The sequence below is a fragment of the Myotis myotis genome, unplaced genomic scaffold (assembly GCF_014108235.1).
Source record: "Myotis myotis isolate mMyoMyo1 unplaced genomic scaffold, mMyoMyo1.p scaffold_m19_p_7, whole genome shotgun sequence".
Lineage (NCBI taxonomy): Eukaryota > Metazoa > Chordata > Mammalia > Chiroptera > Vespertilionidae > Myotis > Myotis myotis.
The window spans coordinates 59,353,111-59,365,261 of record NW_023416379.1 but is presented as its reverse complement, the minus strand read 5'-3'; the positions used below and the strand labels follow the sequence as shown (position 1 = coordinate 59,365,261).

At 37.4% G+C, this 12,151-nt stretch overlaps 1 protein-coding gene across 3 annotated transcripts in view; it reads left to right on the top strand.

The window, feature by feature from the left end:
* BCKDHB (branched chain keto acid dehydrogenase E1 subunit beta) overlaps positions 1-12,151 on the top strand; it is a 221,517-nt gene that overhangs the window by 78,815 nt on the left and 130,551 nt on the right. For all 3 annotated transcript variants that reach the window (XM_036316658.1, XM_036316659.1, XM_036316660.1), the window contains exons 7-8: positions 1,884-1,981; positions 4,417-4,527. In XM_036316658.1, coding sequence (XP_036172551.1) covers positions 1,884-1,981; positions 4,417-4,527 — 209 coding nt within the window. The remainder of the gene's footprint in view (positions 1-1,883; positions 1,982-4,416; positions 4,528-12,151) is intronic.

The following is a 12,151-nucleotide window of genomic DNA, read 5'->3' as shown; positions in this document are numbered from 1 at the left end:
GCTTAACATGTTCTGCGTGCCCCCTGGTGGTCAGTGCACATCATAGCACTGTTGTCTGGTTGTTGGGTTGTCCCCCCTTTTGGTCTATTTGCATATTAGCCTTTTATTATATAGGATATTGGTGATTGAAAAAATTTGGTCTCTCTCTAGCGTTGGTTATAGAAATGTCATTGGATTGAAAATATACAAAAATACAAGGAATAAAATTTTCTGCCACATCACTGATAACAGCACCATTGAATTGGATAGGTTTTACTTATAAATATGATTTTTAAAAAAACCTTTATTTTTGACCTGAAAACATGGTCAAGTTATATTGCTAAGTGGGGAAAAAAGAGAGATTATAGAAGGGTTCTTAACGTGTAGAAGAGTTCTTAACAGCATGTACGATGTGATTCTGTGAAAAGAAAAACATTACATATGTCTTTATATGTGCCTGAGAACCTGGCTTAGAGGCTGTATATGTATCTAGAAGCAATGCCCCCGATTCCACTGCATAATTGGCTTTGCAAATATTCCCCAGCAATTGTCAGTGGGCATGGAACTGCAGTCTGAATCATGAATACCTCTGAGCCTGGATAACAGGTCTGCCTCCACTGTTCTGGAATAGACTCTGGACACTTGCTGTTCCTGTGTGTTATCAGTTTCCAATTCAGAGTTTGGCATGGGTGCATTTGATTGGCAGAGCCCGTTTTGTGCCCTAGCCACAAGAGAAGCTGAGAAACTGAATACATGGACTTCACTTTTGTCGTGGAGAAAGGGTCCTACCTCATAAGATGGGGCATTTCCCAAATTGTAGCAATAGGATTAAGAAACCTGAATGCCACAGAGAAAAAGCTGTCCACTGCAGACATCCAGGAAATCGTTGGCATTGATTACTTTTACCCAATGGATTTGGAAGGGTTAACTGGGTTGCAGAGAGAACTTTTTATTTTATTCTGTAGTGCTCCTTGAATAAAAAAAAAATTATGTAGCAATGATAATATAGCCATGGGGAAAAATTAACAAAAGAGAGCTTTTTCCACTCCTCCCTCCCCCCCCACAAGTTCCACTGTAATGCTCTCACATAGGAATTCAGGAAGGCCTCCAAATATAATTGGGTAATTCTGTTAACTTATTACTTAATTTAATTTTAAGAAATTTGCCTTATGATTTCCTCACTAATTCAGTCAACTCTCTATTGCTTGTTCTTGGTTGGGCAGAGAAATCATTAAATGCTTTTCTCTGCGATGCCAGTGGCTATTCATTTTGGCCTGGTGGAGCTGATTCAGTTTCTCTCTTTGAGTACCACAGGATTCAGTCTTGAAAATTAAGGTGTTGTCAGGTCGACAAAGTGTTCATAATTGGAAAGTGTAAAAATAAAATATTGGGCCGTGCTATGTGGTTTTATCCCTTCCCCCAAACTTTTATAAATTTGCTCCTTGATAGAAAACGTGTCTGGGAACTTAATTGAGTCCAATAAAGTTTTAGCAGATATATTAAAAAAAAAATTAGCTTTGTTGTTCAGAACAGTTTTAGATTTATAAAAAAAAGTATGAAGGTAGTACACCCAGTTTTCCATGATACTAACATCTTACATTAGTATGTTACAGTTTGATACATTATTATTGTGTAAAGCCTACACTTTATTGTCTTAGTTTTTACCTAACGTGCTTTTTCTGTTCCAGGATAGCTGATATATTTCATACATTTATATTGTATTTTTCATCTGTATAGTCATATCATGAAGCTGTATGGTAAATGCCATTTCTGTTATAAGTAACCTGACATTTATGGAAGAATAAATAAAGCTTTGCCACAATGAGTTTCTTATATTCTTTTATGTACAAATGTCACACAAGAGAAACTAATTAACCTTTCATTTTCCCCCATTTCATATTCAGTGGAACAGGTTCCTGTGGAACCATACAACATCCCCCTGTCCCAGGCCGAGGTCATACAGGAAGGGAGTGATGTTACTCTAGTTGCCTGGGGCACTCAGGTGAGTAATATTTATACCAACTGGTAAGGTTCATGTGCTTGGAAGCGCTTACTTTTAATCCTGATACTAAGAAGAATTAAAAACAATGCTTTCCTTTTGTCAAATTTGACTTTGCTGGTACTGATTTTTGATGGAAGGTCAGGTGCTTATTCAGTCATTAAAATATATATGCATACTAGAGGCCCAGTGCATGAATTCATACACCAGTGGGGTCCCTTGACCTGGTCTGTGGGATTGGGCTGAAACCGGCTCTCTGACATATCCCGAGGGGTCCTGGATTGCAAGAGGGTTCAGGCCAAGCAGAGGGACTCCACCGGAGCACGATCATGGCCAGGGAGAGACAGGGGAAGTTGGCCAGCTGGAGAAGGACCACGGGAGGGCTCCAGGTGTGTCCAGCCCATCTGGCTCAGTCCTGATCAGCCAGATCCCAGCAGCAAGCTAACCTACCGGTCGGAACGTCTGCCCCCTGGTGGTCAGTGCACATCATAGTGACTGGTTGACCAGTTGACTGTCTGCCCCCTGGTGGTCAGTGCACGTCATAGTGGTTGAGCGGCCTTAGCATATCATTAGCATATTACACTTTGGTTGAACGGACGACCGGACACTTAGCATATTAGGCTTTTATTATATAGGATTGTGAAGCCATTAAAAATAGGTTGAATTTTAAAAATGTATTAAATAAAACACTTGTTTCTTTTGGAGTACATTTTACCTATTCACTACTTGTTGTTTCACTTTACTATTTTCTTTTTCATCTCATCTGCTGCCATCTATCACGGTTACTTTGCTGACCATGTGGACCATTGACTGGTCCAGCCTCAGAATTCCATATTGTTCTCTTTTCCAGTAAACCTCACCATAATCTGTATGCACTTTCCCCAGTGCTTGTTGTCTCATTGCTCTATCTCCAAGCATTTAAGCTCAGAACTCTTTCTCTGGTCATAGACATCTCTCTCGTACACTTCTTAATCACCGTTTATAGGAGTGCTCAGTTTTTCTTTTTTTCTGTGTAAAGGAAATATTTGTTTGCTTTAGACTTTAATATGGTAGTATAAAGAAGATAATGCAAATCATTTGTAGTATCACAACCTCCTCCTTTCTTCTTCATTTGATTTTTGGCTTGGATAGCTACAGTCCTCATGATTTCTTGCCTCCAGTGGGAACCCTTTTTATCCACATCCCTGTCACTCTCAACATGTGTCCTTCTCTCTCTCTTTTTAAAAAATATATGTTTTTTATTGATTTCAGAGAGAAGGGAAAGAGAGAGAAGGATAGAAACATCAATGATGACAGAGAATCATTGATTGGCTGCCTACTGCATGCCCTCTTCTGGGGATCGAGCCTCCAACCTGGGCATGTGCCCTGACCTGGAATCAAACCATGATCTCCTGGTTCACGGTTTGATGCTCAACCACTGAGCCACACCTGCCAGGCGTTGCCTCCCTTTTAAATAGGGAAATTAGGATGTATTAGATAGTAACTTCCCTTACTTGTTTTCTTTTTACACCTATCACTTCTTTCAGTGCTTTCCTGTTTTCTTTGTCTTCAAAGGAGGGGTATCTGTCATAGCTACTTCTTCAAAGCTGTTTCAGATTATATTCCTTTTTTTTTTTTTTTTTTAGTACTGTGATAGATCAATTGGTCCCTCTTTCTCCTCATCTTCAGTTTCTTCTTTCCATGTCTATTTTATTGAAAAGGTGTATATCTCTTCATTATCTAAAAAATACATTTTTTCATCCTATTTTTCTTTTCAGTACTAGTATAGCTTCCTCTTTTCTTTACCAATCTTGAACAATTTCTCCCCAAGTATTTTATTTGTTAACTTCCTTATGATTTTTCACCTTATGAATTCTGTTCCCACTAAATCACTCAAACTATTTCTGCTAACATTACTAAACTTCTAATTGTTAAATCTAACTCTACCCCATATTTCTATGGTATATGGCACTTGCTACTCTCTTATTTAGCTTCTGGAATACACAGTCTCCTTATTTTCTTCTGTTTCTTTCTTTGTTTTGTTTTGTTGTTTTTGTTTTGTTTTTGAGCTCCTTTCATCTGTTTTCCCTTTACTTGTTGGTCATCTGCAGGGTTCCATGATTCTGCTTTTGACTCTTCCCTTTAAATGCTTTCCCTAGAAACTCCACTTACTCCTGTGACTTGACCTCTGTGGCTGATGTCTTTGGAACTGGTATCTCCAGTAATGACTTCTCTCACTTTCTCTAGGAACCTCTTTCCACCTGTTTTCTAGACATTTGTACTTTATTATTTTGGTGGAATATTGAGTTCAACATGTCTAGAACAAATTTATTAATTCTCCGTGAAGATCAATTCCTCCTACTTTAAATAGTACTTCTATTAATGATGTCAGAACTCAACTAATGTTTTAGGCCTGAATTTCTGAATTCATTCTCTACATATTTTTCTCCTTATTTCAGGTTCATGTGATCCGAGAGGTGGCTTCCATGGCTCAAGAAAAGCTTGGAGTGTCTTGTGAAGTCATTGATCTGAGGACTATACTACCTTGGGATGTGGATACAGTTTGCAAGGTGAGACTATAGAATGTCATTTCCTTAAAATCTTGGGCAAAATTTGTTGAATATTTGCAAAGAATTGTTTTGAGATTTTGAGCATTGTAGCATTTTGGACTGATTTTAAATTTTAAAAATTTATACCATGAAAGAAATGTATGCTATATAATAAGCCAAACACTCAAGAAAACAAATCACTTAGTTGTTTTTCTTCCCATAGTTCTCTATGTTGATTTGAAAATACTGTATAACTGTGTCCTTCATAAGGCCAGCTTGGGTTGAATTGTGTGAGTAGTGGAGTCGTGTAAATAAACACAGGAAGGCCATCTGAGTTGTTAACTTCTGGTTAGTTATAATTTAATAAGCTAGGTTTAATAAAGTCAGAAATAGTTTGGCTAAATTGTCTTTTGTCTCTTCTCTAAAAGAAATGGAGATGGATTAAGTAAAAAAACTAACTCTTTATATAGCCTTAATACTATGGATCACAGTTTGAATGTTATGTTGTGGTATTCTGGCTGCTCTAATCTATAGTTTTCTATCATCTAAGCTTTCTCTTAAACTTTGGCCTGATTAGATTGATCTTGTTGCTTATTATTCATACGATTCACATAGTCCATTCTCAAGGGTATAGCTTAGTTCTCATTCACTGGGCTGTAACCAATATCATCTACTCCTTTATTGGTACATAAGTAAGGTTAAGCTCTTTTTTGTGATGGTTTTATCTTCTAAAGCTTGGGTAACATTGCATCTGTTCTTCTTTTCTTGATTTATTGCTATAAATAAGTCCTATGACCTTGAGGTATTTTACATTTACTATTTTAAAGAACTTTGGCATTATCATAGCTTTACAGACTGTTTCGTAGGTTAGTTACATGAAAATAATATGCAGTTACTCATGCTATAAAAGTATAGCATAGAGTGGATTTATTAATTTATTCATTCATTTATTTATTGTTAATCCTCACATGAGGATATTTTTCCATTGATGTTTAGAGAGAATGGAAGGAAGGGGGAGAGACAGAGAGAGGGAAACATAGATGTGAAAGAGACACATTGATTGGTTGCTCTCCCTCCCGGGCCAGAGATCGAGCCTGCAACCAAGGTACATGCCCTTGCCTAGAATTGAACCCAGGACCCTTCAGTCCGTGAGTGGACACTCTATCCACTGAGCCAAACCAGTTAGGCTGTATAGAGTGTTTTTAGGTGAAGATTGTGATGCGTGTATAAGAACTTTATATAGAAAAGTCACAAAATATTACTTAGTGAGGATAGAGAAGATCCAAACTAACTGAACCACATACCATGTTAATGATTGTAAAGCCAAGAATAGCCACGGCAATTTTGAAGAATAAAGCCAGAGGATGTGATTATTAGGTGCCAAAATGTTTTATAAGGCTATAGTAATCATAATTTGTATTAGTGTAAAGACAGACAAATAGAGCAATGGAACAGAATAAAAGAGTCCATAAACAGACTGTTGTGTCATCTGATTCAGGAAAAAGGTGAAATTGCATTCAGAGTGGAAAAGGTGGTCTTTTTAATAAATGATGCTGGTTTAGTTAGGTACCATGGAAAGTATCACACAAATGTCAATTCCAAATGGAATTCCAGTTCTGTCAAAGAAAAAAAATGATGACGCTCTTGGGAAAAAGCATAGGTGAATATCTCTATGGTCTTGTGCAGGCAAAGATTTCTTTTTTAAAAAAAATATATATTTGTATTGATTTCAGAGAGGAAGGGAGGGAGAGAGAGATAGAAACATCAATGATGACAGAGAATCATTGACTGGCTGCCTCCTGCACTTCCCCTACTGGGGATTGAGCCTGCAACCTGGGTGTGTGCCCTTGACCCTTCAGTCTGCAGTCCGATGCTCCATCTACAGAGCCAAACCAGCTAGGACAAAGATCTTATATAATAAAAGGCTAATATGCAAATTTATCGACCAGCGGAACGACTGGTCGCTATGACATGCACTGACCACCAGGGGGCAAACACTCAATGCAGGAGCTGCCTCTTGGTGGTCAGTGCACTCCCACAAAGGGAGCGCCGCTCAGTCAGAAGCCAGGCTCTCGGCTGGCGAGCACAGCAGCGCTGGCGGGAGCCTCTCCTGCCTCAGTGGCAATGCTAAGGACCCCTTCGGGGATGTCTGCCTGTGGGGAGCAGGCCTAAGCCAGCAGGTGGACATTCCCTGAGGGGTCCTCAATTATGAGAGGGCACTGGCCAGGCTGAGGGACTCCCTGCCCACCTGTGCACAAATGTCGTGCACTGGGCCTCTAGTTTCTTAAATAAAACAAAACAAAAGAAAAAGTCAGGAACACTGACATTTTTAAAAGGATGATAAAATTTGACTTCATTAAAATTTTAAACGTGTATTCTTCAAGAAGCCCCAGTAAGAGAGTTAAATAGATAACCGACAGATTTGGGGAAACTCATCAAAATTTATACTTAGAAATATAAAATACTCTTACAATTAAAAATAAAAAGGACATCCCAATAGAATTATGAACAGAAGTCTTGAAAAGGCACTTCACAAAGGAAGATATTGAAATGGCTAATAAAAATATGAAAAAAATGTTCAGTTTTTTTAGTCATCAGGACATACAAATTAAAACCACAGTGTGATATCACTAAAGACATCATTCTGGCTAGAATGAAAAATACACAAATACCAAGTACTGCTGAGGATGTGGATCAACACATCTCTCATGTACTACTGTTGGAAATATAAATTGATACAACCATTTAAAAAATTGTTTGGCATTATCTACCTGAATCCTATACTCCCAGTAATTCCACTCCTGTGTATATATACCAACAGAAATGTACAAAAGATAAGTTCAATAATGTTTCTAGAAGCACTATTTCTAATAGCCTCACGCTGTAACCTCAAGACCTAACTACTTGAATGCTCATCAACCAGAGAATTGGAAAAATAAGTAAATAGAATATTGTTTGGCAAGGGGAATGAACCAAAAATTTAATGGAACAATGTGTTTTCATCTCACAAACATAATTTGACTTTTTTTTTTATAATATATTTTATTGATTTTTTTACAGAGAGGAAGGGAAAGGGATAGAAAGTTAGAAACATCGATGAGAGAGAAACATCGATCAGCTGCCTCCTGCACACCCCCTACTGGGGATGTGCCCGCAACCAAGGCACATGCCCCCCCGACCGGAATCGAACCTGGGACCCTTGAGTGCGTAGGCCGACGCTCTATCCACTGAGCCAAACCAGTCAGGGCCACAATTTGACTTTAAAAAGCCAGATTCAAATGAGTACATAGTGTATGATTCAAGTACAAAATTAGATAAGACTAATCTGTTGTGTTAGTTGTCAAGTTAGTGGTTAATATGGTGCTTAAAAGTTGGAAGAGGGTGTAAGGGAGGGGTATGGGATGCTGATAAGTTCTTATTCTAAGTGCTGATTACATAGGTTCTATTGTTGAAAATTGAGCAGAACACTCATTTTGTGCTCTTTTTTGTATATTGTTACGCTTTTAACAGAAAGAAAGAACCATGTTTCCATGCTCCTGTTGATTACTTAATTAATTTTCTTAGATTCCTATTCTCATGGGCCTAGGTTCTAGGAGAGTCTTGGTGCACTCTGACCTGGAAGCGTTTCTTTTCTCATTCAACTCTGTCCATGCCCCTTGTTCCATTTTTCATAACCCAGCTCAGCTGTCCCACTGATGCAAAATAGGAGCTCATAAGTGGGGCTGCCCTTCCAGAGTCTTTCTGGGAGTAAGAACAGTGGTTAAGAGGGGCTTGAATGGGCTTTCCTGCTGAGACACAGACCACAATAAAAAATGAGTTAAAAAGTGAACTATAATGTTAAAGTGACAAGGCGGAGTTAGGTCTTGAGGTGCTGCCTAGCTTGAAATACATATTTTTAAATGAGTAGAAATCCAAAGAAGCTACCTATGGAAAATAAGAACTTGATTTTGGCAGTAGGATGACAAGCTGTGAAAGAAATTCAGGATTTCAAGAATCATGCAACTTAGAATCAACTACATACAACGCTGCAAAAAACAAACAAAACAAAAACCAAAACATTTTACAAGATGATCTTCACATGTTTATAGAGAAAATTGATACAGTTTTGATGTGCTTACACTTTAATTGAAGATTAAATTAGGCTAATTACTGAAATAAATAAGAGTTTGCCTTTCCACCTTGGAGTCCTTGTTTTCTTTCTTTCTCTCAGGCTCTGCCTTCCCACATTCAATTCCAAAACAGATTGTCAGGCATTGCATACAGAGTATGCCCAGAATCACGCCTCTTCCACTGCTATTACCTCTGATCCTGGTCCAAATCACTTGCCTTTCTCACCTGGGTTGCGGCCAGAGCCTCCTATCTACTGTCTGCACTTCTAACCTTTCAGTGCCAGAGGCAGAGTTGATGCTTTCAAAAGTGGATCAACATCAGATCTCTTCTAGTCTTGAAAGGCCTCAATGGTTTCTCAATAAACCCAGTGGGAAAGTCAAATTCCTACAGGGGTTCACCTGACCTCACCATATTTCACAGCCCAGCATCCACCCTTCAGCAAGTGCTCTTGGTTGACTCTGTTAGGTCACTGCTCAAATACCATTTTGCCATTGAGGCATTCCCTGATCAGTTTATTTATATGGAATCCCATCCCTCTTACTGGGACCCACTTTTGCTTCTTTCTTTTTCTCTAGAGAGATGAACACCATCTATCATAGTATGTTATTATTTATATTGTTGATCTTTCTTCCCCTATTACAGTGATGGCGAACCTATGACACGTGTGTCAGAAGTGACACGCGAACTCATTTTTTTGGTTGATTTTTCTTTGTTAAATGGCATTTAAATATATAAAATAAATATCAAAAATATAAATCTTTGTTTCACTATGGTTGCAAATATCAAAAAATTTCTATATGTGACACTGCACACATAGAAAGTTAGGGTTTTCAAAATGCTGACACGCCAAGCTCAAAAGGTTCGCCATTACTGCCCTATTAGAAGATGAGTTCTATGAGGGCAGGGATTTTTGTTTTTTGGATCACTTCTGAATTCTCAGTATCTGAAACAATGCTGAAAAATTATTTTGAATATCAACAAGAGAAAAGCTTGAGAATAGGTTATGAAAACTTATAATATTAAAATGTTTCGGAGCTTTTTAAATTCTTGGTACTTATACAAAGGTTTAAAAAGTAACTTTAGAATATTGCTCTGAATAAATCCCCTAATGTATTCTAAGTTGAAACATTTAAAAGTTTTTTTAGTTTGATCTTATGTTATTATTTTGCTTAAGTTGTCCATTTTTCATAATGGTATGTAAAATTTGAATTTTCATTAGAATAGGGCCAATTTATCTATTCTAAAAGGCAAAGTGAAATTGACTACAGTAAACCTCAGCTATCTATATTTTTTTAGAAGTTCTTCTGATAATTCCATTTTCTGCATAGTGAGAGTTACTATTCTTGTGTACAGCTTTAAATACTTCTTAACCTTTTGGATGTCAATATTTCCAGAACCTTTTGCATATACCAGTAATTTTATCTTTTAAAAATAATTAATCCGAATGAACATGGATTGTTATACTGTAGTAAGACATTTACATTTACTTCTTTGGTACATTTCTGTGCATAATTTTTGTGGTTTTAAGCATTTTTAAATTTAAATGTTACCTTACTTCTTGCTGTCACCTTGCCAGCTGTGCATGGAATCTAGATGGCCAGCCTTTGTAACTGAGACACCTACATTGGCCAACAAGGGCCTGTAATATTTTCTTATGAATCAAGAACAATGCTTTACCCTTCAAACCTATGATAACAATTTGGGCTTTCCAGAACCTTTCTCCTCTCATTTCCTTGTCTGCAATGCAGGTGGGCCATTGTCATGGAATTTAGAGCTGGAAGAGGTCAGCCTGGGCCTGTTCCTTTTGGCCTTCTTGTTGGTCCCAGGAGTGACCTGTGACTTTTTCATCCGTCACTATTATGTAGTGCTTTATCAGGATTTTTATCTTTTTCAATATCTGTGGTACAAAATACTGTCTCAAAGCTCCTTACACATTAATCTATTTCTTTTGAGGTACATGGGAGGTATTTTTTTTCTCTTTTCAATTTTTAAACAAAGTTAGGAAATGTCATGGAAAGGATCTTCTCTCTACTCCCTCCACTCTTCTCTCCACCTTGCCCTCTTGTTTCCCTTCTTTCTCTTTTAAACCTAAGTTATGTTGCAAAAGATGCTGTGCCCATAGATGCAAATGGTTGTTCTTTGGCTACATGTTGAGGTATCCGTTGCCTCAGAGTATTTGTGGGGTAGGCTATCACTGGAGCAGGACAAGTCCTCAGCAATAGCTCAGTGTGGGACAAGGCTGGAGTGATTCACTGTGGCAGGAGGGAGTGAAGATAGTTGGGAGTGAGGGTTCAGCATTCCTAGATTTAACATCCTTCTACCCTTGCACCCAGGCTGTTTCCATTCTTGCTTCAAAAGACTTCACTGGGGCCCTGGATAAAGATAAGGCAGTTCCTAAGGCTAGCAGCGTGGGGTGGGTGTGTGGTGGTTCTGGAAGCTGAGTGGCCTTCAAAAATAAAGGAAAGGGATATTGTAGGAGTGGAACTGGAAAGGAGTTATATCATAGTCATCTGAATGTGGGTAATCATTTATATAGAGAGAACCAAGTTTAGACTTGGATTTGCATCTGTTAAGTATTAAGTAGTGTTAAGTATTTGTGAATAGTGCAAAACATGTTTAGAAGACCCATAGTACCACTGAAGGTAAACATAAAAACATGTTATATTTTATGTCTTGATTCTAATTTGTAGACTTTGAGTTTGTTTTTTATTTTCATAGGTTTTTTTTTTTTTTAGACTACCATAGATTTCATTTTTATTAAGATTGCTAACACTAGGAAGGTAATGTTTAGTGTCTGTATTTTACTGTATTCTCTAAATTGGTTTTATGGGAAAGTTGGAGAATTTACCTTTAGAAAATCCATATGGTTTAATGCCACCAGTTATATACATTCAGTGATAAAATACTAGCTATTTTGCTTGAGGTTTTTAATTGGTGAGGGAGAGGAGAGAGAGAATGACTGAAAGAATGAGAACAAGAGCTTTATCAGAAGGTGGAGGTTGGTGGTGGGAAGGGGAGTTAATAACTACAGACAACCACTAGAGGCCTCTCTTAAGCCAAGTTTCAAGGCTAATATCACCAGTTTTCCATAGTGGGGTCTGGCTGTGTCATTGTAAATTAAGCATTTTTTATGTTATAGTTCTGAAGTAGTATGAAAGTGTTTTTGTTCTAGAGCATATATTATAATGTAACCTAAATGTTTTATTTAATGTATATATCAGAATAACTGATTACCTATTGGACTGAAAACAAATTGGAAATCTCTGCTGTCTGTCCTCCTTCTCTAAATAAGCTTTTAGTAAAAATATGTAGTCAAAGAATATGGCTAGGTGAAAATTATGTCTCTTTGAACATACAAGTATATTTGGTTTTAAAATTACTGATTTAACATGTGTTTAATTGTTGAGAATAGTTTATAGTTTTATGATGGTAAACTAAAAGTAGAGTTACTTTAAATTGTATGTTAAAAATTGTGTACTTCACTCATGATTATAATAAGCTTATAATAATGAAAACCTATTTAAAAAATGAGTCA